Here is a 13,088-nt window from a genome sequence, read left to right as displayed (position 1 = left end):
CATGCATGCATGCACGCACACACGCACACACACAGAGTACATTTTTTAAAAAAGAAAACATTTTAAGAACCACAAAATTGATTTGTTTATCTTAAATCTGAATGACTTAGATTTTTCTAATATAACCATTCAAATCTTTGTTTGCCCTTTTAGGCGGGACTTTTTAGCTGTATCCTATAATTTTTATGCTTATCATTTTTGCTCAAAATAGCTAAAAATTTTAGTTTTATCTTTGGAGTTTAAAATTTATTTAGTGAGTGTTTTGTTGTGCATGTGTGAGTACTGCCTGTGGGAGTTGTTCTCTCTTCATCATATGGGTCCTGAAGATCAGACTCAGTCCATCAGGCTTCGTGGCGAGTGCCTTTACCTGCTAACCCATCTTGGCAGCACTCCTTTGGGGGTTTTTGAAACATACTTTTTCTCTTCTTTCCAGATATATAAGAATTTCTTTTATCTTTAATTTTTTAAGTTACATGCATTCACTGTGTGTGTGTGCATGTGAGTGCATGCACTGAGGGGGCTCATGGTACCAAAGTGGAAATCAGAGGATGTGTGATGTTGGCTCTCTCCTCCACTGTGTGGTCCTAGGGATTGAACTCAGGTTGTCAGGCTTGACTTCAAGAACCCTTACCTGCTGAACCATCTTACCAGTCCATACTTCATTTTTTTATTACTGATTTGAAGCGGCAAAAGGTAATTTCACTTTTTTTAAAACTGTCAAGAGACCTGGCTTATGCAGCTTTGATAAATATCCCATGTGCAGAGTGGACTGTTCGCATTTGTCAGTTGTAGTGTGACAAATTTATGGTTTGGTCTATATTCTCTAATTATTGAATTCAATAAGACTGTCCCTCCGTTTTGTGGACTTTTCTACACATAGTGTCTTTATAGTTCAATCAGGTTTTGTTTTCTATAAATGTGATATTAAGTTCATAGTGTTTAGAATTGTTTTTTCTTCCAGGTGATGGAACTTTTTTTCATAAAGAATGTCTGCATGGAAACCAGGAATGTATTTAGAACTAGAGCATGTCCTGAGTATGTGGAAGGCTTAGAGCTTATTGCCTAGTGCCCTTTCCCTACCAGGAAGCACCTACACATGTTGATCTCCGGTGGTGATTTTTGTTGGAAACCACTTGTGTGTGTTATCAATATAGTTGCATAGTATTTCTTTGAGCTAATGTATGCATAGTTTGTGTTTTGTGTTTTTTTGTTTGTTTTTTGAGACAGATCTTTTGTGTAACCTTGGCTGTCCTGAACTTGCTTTGTAGACCAGTCTGACTTGGAACTCACAGACATCCACCTGCCTCTGCCTCCCCAAGTGCTGGGATTACAGGCATACCCCACCACACCCACCATATATAATGAGTCTTTACTGATCCTTATTTGCAGCCTTTGTAGCTTCTTACATGGGATGTGTGTCTCCTGTAACCATTCTATATTTTCCCTCAATCTGGTTTTGTTTTATTTGTGGGGGTGGGGGAGGTGGAAAAGGGGGAAGAGACAGAGAATGTGTGTGTGTGTGTAGGTGAGGGTACATGTGTGCACACACATGTGCTGGTATGCCCAGTTCGGTGGACATGTGTGGAGGACAGAGCTTGATAGTAGATGTCTTCCTCAATCACTCTTCACTTATTTTTTGAGGTGGTCTTTCGCTGAACCTGGAGCTCACTATTTGAGCTGGACTAGCTTAATAGCAAGCTCTTTGGGAGATGCCTGTTCCTCTGGGCTAGATTTATAGACAAGCCTACCATCATGCTTGGCTTTTTTCATGGGTGCTGGGGATCTGAACTTTGGTCATTTTGTTTGCACAATGAGCATTTTTCTCACTGAGCCATTTCCCAAACCCCCATCTTTATCTTTTTTGTTGGGCCCTGAACAGGTATCTGCCCATATGTTTCCTCTGTTTTTAACAGAGCTCTCTGAGGCAGATGCTCTGGAGAAGTAGCTCCACATGTCAGGCTCACTGCTCCAGACTTCTCTCTCTTCTGAGATGTTGACCACTTGTTCTTTTTTTGTTATTTTTTTTTTTTGCCAGCTCTTTGATGCCTCCCATGAGAGCTTTGATGAGTGTTACCTAGTTTTTCTAATGGTTCTTAATAGAAAAAGTCACCCATACTATGTATTCTGTCCTTAACAATAAAGATGGATAGGTTGATAATGGCACCAGGAATTTCTTACTTGATGGCTCCCACCAAAGGTGATGGACCTTAGGTGCTGTTGCTGTTCGTTGTTCTACTTTGAGCTTTCTCCAGTGGTACACTAAAGTACAGTCTGATGTGATAATCCTCTAGCTGACACTAGTAAGACTAGTGTTTGTTGAAGGCTCAATGAGGTCTTATGCCACTTTCTTAGGATAGTGTCCTCCGCTGCATTATTCCATTCTTTAAGTTGAGCACATCTCTTCAACAGAGCTGTTAAAAGTTTGGGGAAACCCGCATTTGTTACGGCATTGAAGTATGTTCTACTAGTCAGATATAGTAGTCCTGGGATAGCGCTTTCTCACATGTGGTTAGAAGGCTGGCAGACACTTAACTATAGCCACCAAAAGACAGAGAAGATCCGAATTAATCAAATTAGATGTGAAGAGGGAGGATTACAACAGAACCTGAGGAAATGCACAGAATACTAAGATATACTTTAAAAGTCAGTATTCCACCAAATGGGAAAACCTTAAAGAAATGGGTGATTTTTTTTTTTATTTTTTACAAATGTTGTAAAAAGAATTCAATCAAGATGAAATAAGCAATTTGAGCAGACCAATAACCCCTAGTGAAATAGCAGTCATGAAAAATCTCCCAATAAGAACCCCGAAGTCAGATGGATTTAGCCCAGAGTTCTGTGAAACCTTCAAAGAAGAATTAATACTTCTAAACTTACTCTGTAAAGTAGATGTTCAAGGAACTATACCCGTTACCAAAACCATACAAAGACCCAACCGAAAAAGAAAATTACAGATCAGTAATCCATATGAACATAGATTCAGAAGTTCTCAATAAAACAAAATAAAACTTGTAAACTGAATTCAACAACACAGCAAAAAGATTATCCAGGATGAACAAGTAGACCTCATCCCAAGGATGCATGAATGGTTCAACATGCATAAATCAATAAATGTAATTCACTTACATTCATCTCAGTAGGTATAGAAAAGGCCTTTGATACTTTGCAACACTTCTTCATGATGAAAGTCCTGGAGAGATTAGGGATACAAGGGACATACCTCAACAAAATAAAGGCAGTTATACAGCAATCCCACAGCCAATACCAAACTAAATGGAGAGAAACTCAAATAGGTTCTTATTTATTTAAAACCAGGAATAAGATAAGGATGTTCACTCTATAAACCTGTTCAATATAGTACTTAAAGTCTTAGTGCAACTGGAGGAGATCAAAGGGATACAGATAGGAAAGGAAGGAGTCAAAATATCTTTATTTGCAGTTGATATGATTTTGAACATATAAGACCATAAAAACTCCACCTACAGCTGATAAGCACTTTCAGCAAAGTGGCAGGATATAAAATTGACCCACAGAAATTAGTAGTCTTCCTGTATACAAATGACAAACACACTGAAAAATCAGAAAAACAGTATTTTTTATAATAGCTTCAGAAAAATATGTATCTTGGGGTAATTCTAACCAAGCAAGTGAAAGATTTATATAATGAAAATGATAAGACTTTGAAGGAAAGACTTAGAAAACACCAGAAGATGGAAAGACCACCCATTCTTTGGATTGGTAGGATTAAATTGTGAAAATGGCCATTCTACCAAAAGCAATCTTGAGATTTCAGTGGTTTCTATCAAAATTCCACCACAGTTCTTCACAGGTTGAAAAAATAATCTTCAGCATCGTATGGAAACACAAAATACTTAGGACAGTTAAAATAATCCTGAATAATAAGAGAACTGTCAGAGGTATCACCATCTCCATTTCAAGTTTCATTACAGAGCTGTGGTTTAAAAAAAAAAAAAAAGACATGGTATTGGCATAAAAACAAACACGTTGATCATTGGATTCAAATGGAAGACCCAGATATAATCACACACACACACCTATGGACACCTCATTTTTTAACAAGGAGCCAAAATATATACTGGAGAACAAATGGTGCTGGTCAAACAGTGGCTGCACGTAGAGAATGAAAGTAGATGCATATACGTCATTCTGCACAAAACTACAAGTATATCCAAGGACCTCAACGTAAGAGCAGCTATCCTGAATCTGATAGAAGAGAAAGTAGAAACAGGCTGAATTCATTGACACAGGAAGAACTTTCTGGATAGGACACCCATAGCACAGGCACAAAGACCAGTAGTTAATAAATGGGTCCTCATGAAGCTGAAATGGTAGCAAAGGACACTATCATTGGACAGACTGGCAGCATGAAGACTGGAAAAACATTTTTACCAATTACAGATCTGATAGGAGGCTAATATCTAAAATGTATAAAGAACTAAAAACAAAAGAAAAAAAAACAGCATCAAGAAATCAAGTAACTCAATTAAATGGAATACAGAACTAATCAGAGAATTCTTAAAAGATGAAGCACAGATGACCGAGAAATCCTTAGCCACCAGGGAAATAGAAATTAAAACTATTTTGAGATTTTTATCTTACCCCATTCATAATGGCCAAGATAGTAAAACAAATGACTGCTTATGCTGGTGAGGTTGTAGGGAAAGGAGAACATTCATTCATTGCTGGGGAGAGTGCAGATTTGTATAGTCTCTAGAAATCATTGTGGTTCTTCAGGAAGCTGGGAATCGATCTACCTCAAGATCCAGCTTTCCTACTCTTGGGAATAAAGATTCTGCATCTTACTACAGATATGCTTGCACATCCATGTAGATTGCTGCTCTATTCATAATAGCCAGAAATTAGAAACAGAAGAATAGATCATTAAAATGTGGCACATATACACAATGGAATATTGCTCAGCTGTTAAGAATGAAATTGTGAAAGTTTCAGATAAATGTATGGAGCTAGAGAAAAAGTCATTCTGAGAGAGGTAACCCAGACTCTCAAAAAGACAAATAGTCTATATTTTCCCTTATATTTGGATGCTTGCTTTTAAATTTTTTGTATGTATTCTACAATCTGAATAACCAAGAGGTCAGGTAACAGGAAGGAGGAGGATCTCCCAAGGAAGGGAAAATAGAATGTAGTGTTATGGGTTAATAAAAGGGAAACTAGAACAGCAGGATGGACTTGGACACTGTGCCTCCACACATAAGACCTGGACAGTGTCAGCCAGAGGGAGTCCCAGACTGAAGACAGGAAAGCAGACACTGGATCCCTAAGTGAGAAGTTGTTTGCTATTGCTACTTGCTGGCAAAAGGAAAATTAGTTTCTCCAGTGGAATGTCACTGGTTATATCAACCACACTACACAGCAGGGCCCATGCTCAGGAGTAATTGGCCACCACAAAATTTTGTGTGTGTGTGTGTGTGTGTGTGTTTTGTCTTACTGGACTTTTGCTTGTTTTGGTTTTTTGTGGGTTTCTTGTTTGTTTTCAATTTGTAAGAGAGAGAACATAGAATTGGGGTGGGTAGGAAGGTGGGGAGGATCTGGTGAGAACTAGGGGAGGGGAAACCATGACCAAGATATTGTATGAAAATTTGTTTCAATTTTAAAAACAAGAAAAAAAAATGAGTATGTGGCTTTAAACCCTTTGGAGATTTAAATAAAAACAAAAACAAAAACATGAGGGACTGGAAAAATGGTTCAGCAGTTAAAATAGTGTTACTCTTCCAGAGGACCTGAGGTCATCTGTAACTCTACATGCAGCAGATCCAGTGGCCTCTGTGGATACCTGCACACACATGCACAAAATTTTAAATGTATAATCCCATCTACCATTGTATTTACACTATTTAGTCTTTTTCCCAGAGTTTAGACACATTAAAAGTACTTTTAAGCCTAAAAGACGTTGATGAAGAGAAGGGGCAGAGAGACTGTGTTCTAGTTCTTGGGCTAATTAGAGAGAAGGCTGATGAGCAGACAGTAGATGGACTGTTGAGATTGATGTAGGCCAGTGGTTTGAACCTTCCTAATGCTGCTGTGACTCTTTGCTACAGTTCCTCATGTTATGGTGACCCTCAACTATCAAATTATTTTTTTACTACTTCCTAAACTTGATTTTGCTACTGTTATGAATGTAATGTAGTATCTGATCCATAGGTTGAGAACTGCTGGTCTAGGTCGAGAGGAAGAATGGTGTTAGCTTTGCTCCGAAGCTCCCTTGTGTGTCTACATCACTTACAGAAGCAGCTCTTCTCCATTTTCAATCTCTAGCTTCTTAGTTTTTGGCTCCATGCTCTGTGTCAGCGCATGGGATCTGATCTCTCCCCAGCACTTAAGATGAGGATAGATTACTAGGTATTTCCCTGACACATACACACCGTTTTACTGGGGTTTTCATTTTCTTCAAGTGACAAGATTTTTTAAAAGCCAGTATTCGCTGCATCAGCAGTGTAAATGTCTGGTATTTGATAGCCCAGGAAATGCTTAGGGATCGCTTTGAAACTCAGTGTGCTGTCTTGTCAGGAACAGTATTTCTAACTCTTTAAAGGAGACTTGGAATGTCTGGAGAGATGACTCAGGCTAAGAGCACTAGCTGCTCCTCCAGAGGATCCAGGTGTAATCCCAGCAGCTCGTAACTGCCTATAACACCAGTTCCAGGAGCTCCAACACTGACTTCTGGCCTCTGCAGGCCCTGCATGCATGTGTTGTAGAGACATACATACAAGCTCAATGCCTGTACACATAAAAATAATAAAAAAGAGACTTTAGAAATGTTGTCTCCTGGCCTGCTGAGGGCTGATTATTATAAACGGAACGAAGTCCACGTGACATCTGTGTGCTTCCGCTCAATGTTTATTTTCTTTTGTAGGGCTTCTTGTATGCCTATAGTATCAGCACCATTATTAAAACCACGATGAATCTCTACATGTCCATGCAGAAGCCTATGACCAAAACCTCAGTAAAGGCGTTATGCAGGCTCATTGAACTTCTCAAGGTAAGTCGGTGCTGTTTCACTTAGCCGCCGGGACTTTAGGCTATGACCTCAGCCTCAGAGGAATGCTCTTGGAAGGTTTTACTTCTTGGTTACATCAGAACACAAACTTACGAGAAGTTAACGTAAGATTGAAAAACAAAATGTGCTCAGATTGGTACTCCTTGATGTAAGTATTGTATTAGCAACAGTCAAAGGAAGCGATCTAACTCCAAGCCTAGTTTGTCATGAAGCTCTGGGTGCCCATGTAACTTACTGAATACTCTCCTGAAAGTGAAACTGTGTGGACCTGCATTTGCATCTCTGTAAAGTTGGAAGAGTGAGTTGAGGACTGTCTGTGTGTTTAAACTTTATTAGTAGCTAATCTCATGAGAAGGGAGTTAGCCCTAGTGTTATTAATCATTGTTTTAGTCACAGACATGTTAAAAAGCAAGTTGCACCAAAATACTTATATTAAAATACCCATTATTTAAAAGTGCTCACATGCTAATGATGACCTCATTACATGGCACTGTCATGTGTAGTTTAGATAAAGCACTGTGGTCTTGTGAGTAAACAGTGGACTAATAGAGGTAATCAGGCGACTTCAGAGTCAGTAGTATACTTGATGGAATGTAAAAATGTTTTTGTTTTTTTAAGCATAAATCTTTGTGGGCAGAAGAGCCTAGCCATGGACTTGTGACTCAGGTTTGCTGATGAGTTTCTAGTGATCATGGAGTTGGATTTTCTTACAATTTTGTTTATTTTTTAAAGCTGTATCACCACATCTTTTTGTTTTTCTTTGAGACAGGGTCTCACTATATATCGGTGTCTTAGTTAGAGTTACTGTTGCTGTGATGAAACATACCTAAAAGCAACCTGGGGAGGAAAGGGCTTTTTTCACTTACAGTTCCTTACAGTGATTCATCATCAAAAGCAGTGAGGGTAGGACAAACAGGACAGGAACCAGGAGCAGGAGCTGATGCAAAGGCCATGAAGGGTGCTGCTTACTGGCTTGCTCATCATTAGCTTGCTCAGCTTACTTAGAACTCAGGACCACCATCCCAGTGATAAGTCCACCCACAGTGGGCTGGGGCCTCCCCATCAATCACTAATTAAGAAAATGTCTTACAGTTGGATCTTATGGAGACAGTTTTTTTCAGTTGACGCTCCTCCTTTCAGATGACACTGATTTGACTCAGGGTGACATAAAACAAGCCAGCACGCTTAAGTTCCCTTGCAACTCTTGGTGCTTCTCCTGCCTCACCCTTCCAAATGTAGAGATCACAGGCCTGTTCTATCATACCTGCTGTTAAGTTCATGAGCACAAGTTGTTTTGACAGTTTGTAATAATCAGCAGTTAGTTGTTAATGTTAATGGGGTTTTTTGTTGTTGTTGTTAACTTACTATGTTTCTGTTTGAAAAAAAACTGTTTATGCTTTTTTTGTGGGAGGTTCTATTGATTGTGTAAAAAAATCTTGATTCCTTTGGAATCTGAAATGTTTGTAGAAAAGGATCTGCCTCATTTAGTACATACCTTCCCCAAACAATGCCTTACATCTTTTTATTTTCTTCATGATTTTTGACAAGTGCAGGTGCTTAATTTTTCAGTGCAGTTGAATTTTCCATCATTATGTTTGTGGGTGTGCACATACTTGTGTTTTTGTGTATAGGCTGTATGTGTGTGTATCTGTGTGTGGAGGCCAGAGGTCAACCTCAGATGTTGATTACTTGAAGCTATGTACTTTGTTGTTTGAAATGGTCCTGGGGCTTATCATCAAGGCTAGCCCGCTCCAGGGGTCCTCCCATGTGCCTTCTAGGCACTGGGGTTATAAGCTTGTACCACCATGTTTGGATGTTTTTTTACATAGGTGTGTGAAACCACACTTGGTTCTTCATGTCTGTGAAGCAAACAAGTGTTTGCTTGCGTGTGTGTGTGTGTGTGTGTGTGTGTGTGTGTTTGCTAGTGTGTGTTTTGATTTTTGCCAGCACCCCTCCCTAGTCTCATTTACAAATCTCTTCTTTTGCCTAGGGTCATGAAGATTTTCTGTAAAGATCTTGCTTCTAAATTTTAAGTTACTTTTTGCAGAGTTATTTTTGTTTCTTTTAGGCAATCGAGCATATGTTCTACAGGAGAAGCATGGTTGTGGCAGATTCAGTGTCACATATAACACAGCACCTTCAGCATCAGGCTCTTAATTCCATTGCTGTAGCAAAGGTATGCAGACTACTATGTGCTCAACTTAATTAAAGTATTGTATTCTGCTGTTTGGTATGCATTCCCTGGTCTAGCCTCTTTATTCTTCCTGTGTTATTTCTATAGTGAATTATGTTCATTGCATTCTGTAATCTTTAGAGTTACCAGGATTATAATTATAGTCTCTGAAAAGCTGTCATGATTGACTGCCACAGGTGCTACCTTCTACAAGGGTATGTGTTGATAGCCCCAGAACTCAGCCTAGCTCCCCTAAAATGTACTCAGATTGGTACTCCTTGATGTAGTTACTACATTAGCAACAGTCAGAGGAAGCCATCTAACTCCAAGCCTAGTTTGTCACGAAGCTCTGGGTGCCCATGTAACTTACTGAATACTCTCCTGAAAGTGAAACTGTGTGGACCTGCATTTACATCTCTGTAAAGTTGGAAAAGTGAGTTGAGGACTGTCTTTTTTTAAAACTCTATTAGCAACTAATCTCAGGAGCAGGAAGGAAATATTTTGGTGCCTCATTTTTGGAAATTCTTTTTTTGTTAGATAATGTGAATATGTTTAAAGTAAGCCTAGTACATTCACTGTTCCTGACAGTGCTGAGAGACAGTTGGAGAAGCTAAGTTCAGAACAGTGGGGAATTTTTTTTTCTTATTCTTTCCTGGAGCTATGCCATAGAGAACAGAATAGAGAATTTTTTTTTCTTTTGAAACTTGATATAAAAATCAAAACTAATAGTTTTCTGTTTCATCTTTAAGAAAAGAGTAATTTCAGACAAAAAATACAGTGAACAGCGTCTTGATGTACTGTCTGCTCTTGTTTTGGCTGAAAACACCTTAAATGGACCAAGCACAAAGCAACGACGACTTATTGTTTCTTTGGCATTAAGTGTTGGCACGCAGATGGTAAGTTTATTGTTCCTATTCATGGAAAAAATGTGAGGTCTGAGGTTCATAGTTCATTTATCAGCCTAAGACACTTGGCCTTATTGTGATTACACTTCTGTGTTTTCCCTTCTTGCTAATAGAAAACATTTAAAGATGAAGAACTCCTTCCCCTTCAAGTAGTCATGAAAAAGCTGGATCTTATCAGTGAGCTTAGGGAAAGGTAAGTAGAGCTGGGTGTATGATGATAGTCAAAGGCCTGGGGCGATCAAACAGAGATCTTCTTCCTCCCAGGTCTACACTCCCCACTCCCAACGTCCATTTTACTGTGGCCCAGGCTGGCTGTCCAGCGCTGAGATCACAGGTGCGCCGCCATAGTCAGTTGGTGTCTCTGTGACAAGCCAGAGTAGGAATGAGATCCACAGGGCACCTTACCTCCTCTCTGTAACTCTCTTAATGTGACCAAAAGGACACTGTGACTGCAACATTGTACTACCTTAGCTTTGCTTTCACAGCAAGCAGGAATCTCACACTAGGCAAAGCAGGTCACCCTTAGGGTATCCAGTAGATTCTGGTGTCCTTTGTCATTCATTGTTTTATTGGTGTCACTACTGAAATTTCTAACTTGCTGCTTTATAATAAAGCTTTATTCTCTGTGGGACACTTGATGTCCCATGACAGAGCATGTTGTATAATTTTATTTGGAGATGAAATTTGAATTCCAGTCTTAGAAGCCAGTCAGTCATTGGGTTGAACTGAATTGGGGAGACTGTTTTCTTTGCATTGAGTGAATGTAGTTTCCTGAAGGGACAATAGGCCCTGGACTTCGACAAAGTTGAGCTATTGCATTACAGCACAGTTTTTATTTAAAGTTCATAGTTTTCTTTGCTTTTCTGAAAAGCTGGTATTTTTATAGTTAGTGGTGTTTAATTTTTAGTCCTTGAAAGAAATGTTAGGCCTTCTCTGGAAGAAGGGTCAGTCTCTTCTCCAGTAAGGCGTTACATAGCCATTTGGTAGCAAAGACAGTGTGTAGACTTTAGGTGTTTTGGTGCCATTTTAATTTCTTTTTAATACAGGGCCTCACAGTCCTAGCCTGGAACTGGGTCTGTAGACTGGATTGGCCCTCACCTTATATAGATCCACCTCTCAAGTGCTGCGATTTAATATAGAGAGTTGAGTGCACAAGATTTGGAGGGCTGAAAAAACAAAACACTGAGGGGATCCAAAGGTCTTACTTTTTAAAACTTATTTTTCACTTTGGAGACAGGTAAATTTTGCAATGCAAGTATTATTTCAGATAATATGGAAAAATCTATTTTAAGTCAGTTTAATAGTCTGGGGTTTTCAATAATTTTAAAACTAAAGCGTATGTAAAATTTTGATAATGTAGGGTGTTAAAATGTTTTGTTACCTTTGCTCAGTTTGAAAAATACTTAGTGTTACGACTTTGTGTAGTATTGTTGGGTGAAGTGATCGGGAGAATGTCAAATGAGGAAGACAGACCTCTTCCCCTTGAAGTACATAAGTCATTCTTTTGTGTTGCTCAGGGTTCCTCATTTTGGTACCACTAATTACTTATTACCTTATATTGTAGAGTCCAAACACAGTGTGACTGTTGTTTTTTATACTGGCATCGAGCTGTCTTCCCAATTTATTTAGATGATGTATATGAAAATGCTGTTGATGCAGCTAGATTACATGTAAGTAAAGAGTAATCTAAAAGAATAAACATTTCTAGCCACTTTTTAAGTTTTAAGTAGGTCATTTGATTTGACAGATCATCATAAAATTGACCTGTAATGATATTTTGAAGTGTTATTATGAATATCCAATCAAGGCTTGTACAGTTGTATAATTTGTGTATCCAGACTAGGGCAACTTATTTTACTGCGCTTAATTCCTCTGTGCACGCAGTTAACTATTCTCCGCTTACTTGCTCTGCGCTTACCTCAGCAGTCTTGATAGCTACTTGTTCGCAGGCTCTGTGTCACTCAGTTTCTTTATGGAAGTAAGTGTTTGAATGCACGTGCAGTAAAAGACTAGTGAATGCCAGCTTCTCTTCTTTGTTGTGTGTGTGACTAAATCATGTGTTTCGGGTTTTTAGAAAACTAAAGCAGTCATAGGAAAAAAGTTTTTCCTTCGGGGCAGAGTTTTTGTCTTTGTAGGTAATCAGCCTTTGCAATGTTGCTTAGGATTCTGGTTTTTTAAAACTCAGGAATGTTTTAATTTTTTTGCTAGTACATGTTCAGTGCTTTACGAGACTGTGTGCCTGCCATGATGCGTTCAAGGCATTTAGAGTCCCATGAGCTGCTTCTGGATTGCTATGACAAGGAAGTTATGGAGATTTTAAATGAGGTAAGGTTATATTCAAGATTGAAAGTTTAAGAACAGTGCTTCAAAAGACAACGTTTGAATAAAAAACTCAAAGTGGAGCTGACTTCACTGAGTCAGATTATTTAAACACACTGGGTGTAATGATGCACACTTGTAATTCCAGCACTTGGGAGGGTGAAGCAGGAGTATTTTGAGTTCCAGACTCTGGAACTCAAAAGTTCTGACTCAAAAAAGTCAGAATTAATTATTTATAAATTACTTATTTATAAATTAGTTATTTATAATTATTTATAAATTAATTATTTATAAATTACTGTGTAAACCAAACAATGAGTGAACCTTCAACATAATCCCTTTTCAGTGTGGTGGAATTATGAAAAATTTTGTAAAATCTTTCTCTTTATGGTTACCCTTCAAGGTTATCAAACCTTGCAAATGATCATGAATATTTTTATTTAAAAATAAAATAGGTAACTGGCTATTATCTGGAACTCCAGTAAACAAGAAAAGGTGATTGAGTCAATTTTAACATAGTGAGTTGTATGAGTGTGTGTGTGGTTTGTATATTTGTGTATGCTGTGGAGCAAGTGTGGGGATCAGAGAGTAAACTGAGGTCTTGGTCCTTGTTTTGAGATAGGATCTCTGTGTTGCTTGCTGTTGTACAAAC

General features: G+C 38.5%; 1 protein-coding gene across 2 annotated transcripts in view; it reads left to right on the top strand.

The window, feature by feature from the left end:
- Positions 1 to 13,088, top strand: part of Washc4 (WASH complex subunit 4) — a 64,325-nt gene that overhangs the window by 26,024 nt on the left and 25,213 nt on the right. For both annotated transcript variants that reach the window (XM_021640924.2, XM_021640926.2), the window contains 6 exons: positions 6,896 to 7,021; positions 9,108 to 9,215; positions 9,962 to 10,108; positions 10,231 to 10,310; positions 11,682 to 11,787; positions 12,326 to 12,442. In XM_021640924.2, coding sequence (XP_021496599.2) covers positions 6,896 to 7,021; positions 9,108 to 9,215; positions 9,962 to 10,108; positions 10,231 to 10,310; positions 11,682 to 11,787; positions 12,326 to 12,442 — 684 coding nt within the window. The remainder of the gene's footprint in view (positions 1 to 6,895; positions 7,022 to 9,107; positions 9,216 to 9,961; positions 10,109 to 10,230; positions 10,311 to 11,681; positions 11,788 to 12,325; positions 12,443 to 13,088) is intronic.

Source organism: Meriones unguiculatus, chromosome 2 (assembly GCF_030254825.1).
Source record: "Meriones unguiculatus strain TT.TT164.6M chromosome 2, Bangor_MerUng_6.1, whole genome shotgun sequence".
Classification (NCBI taxonomy): domain Eukaryota; kingdom Metazoa; phylum Chordata; class Mammalia; order Rodentia; family Muridae; genus Meriones; species Meriones unguiculatus.
This window is presented reverse-complemented; position numbering and strand designations above follow the sequence as displayed.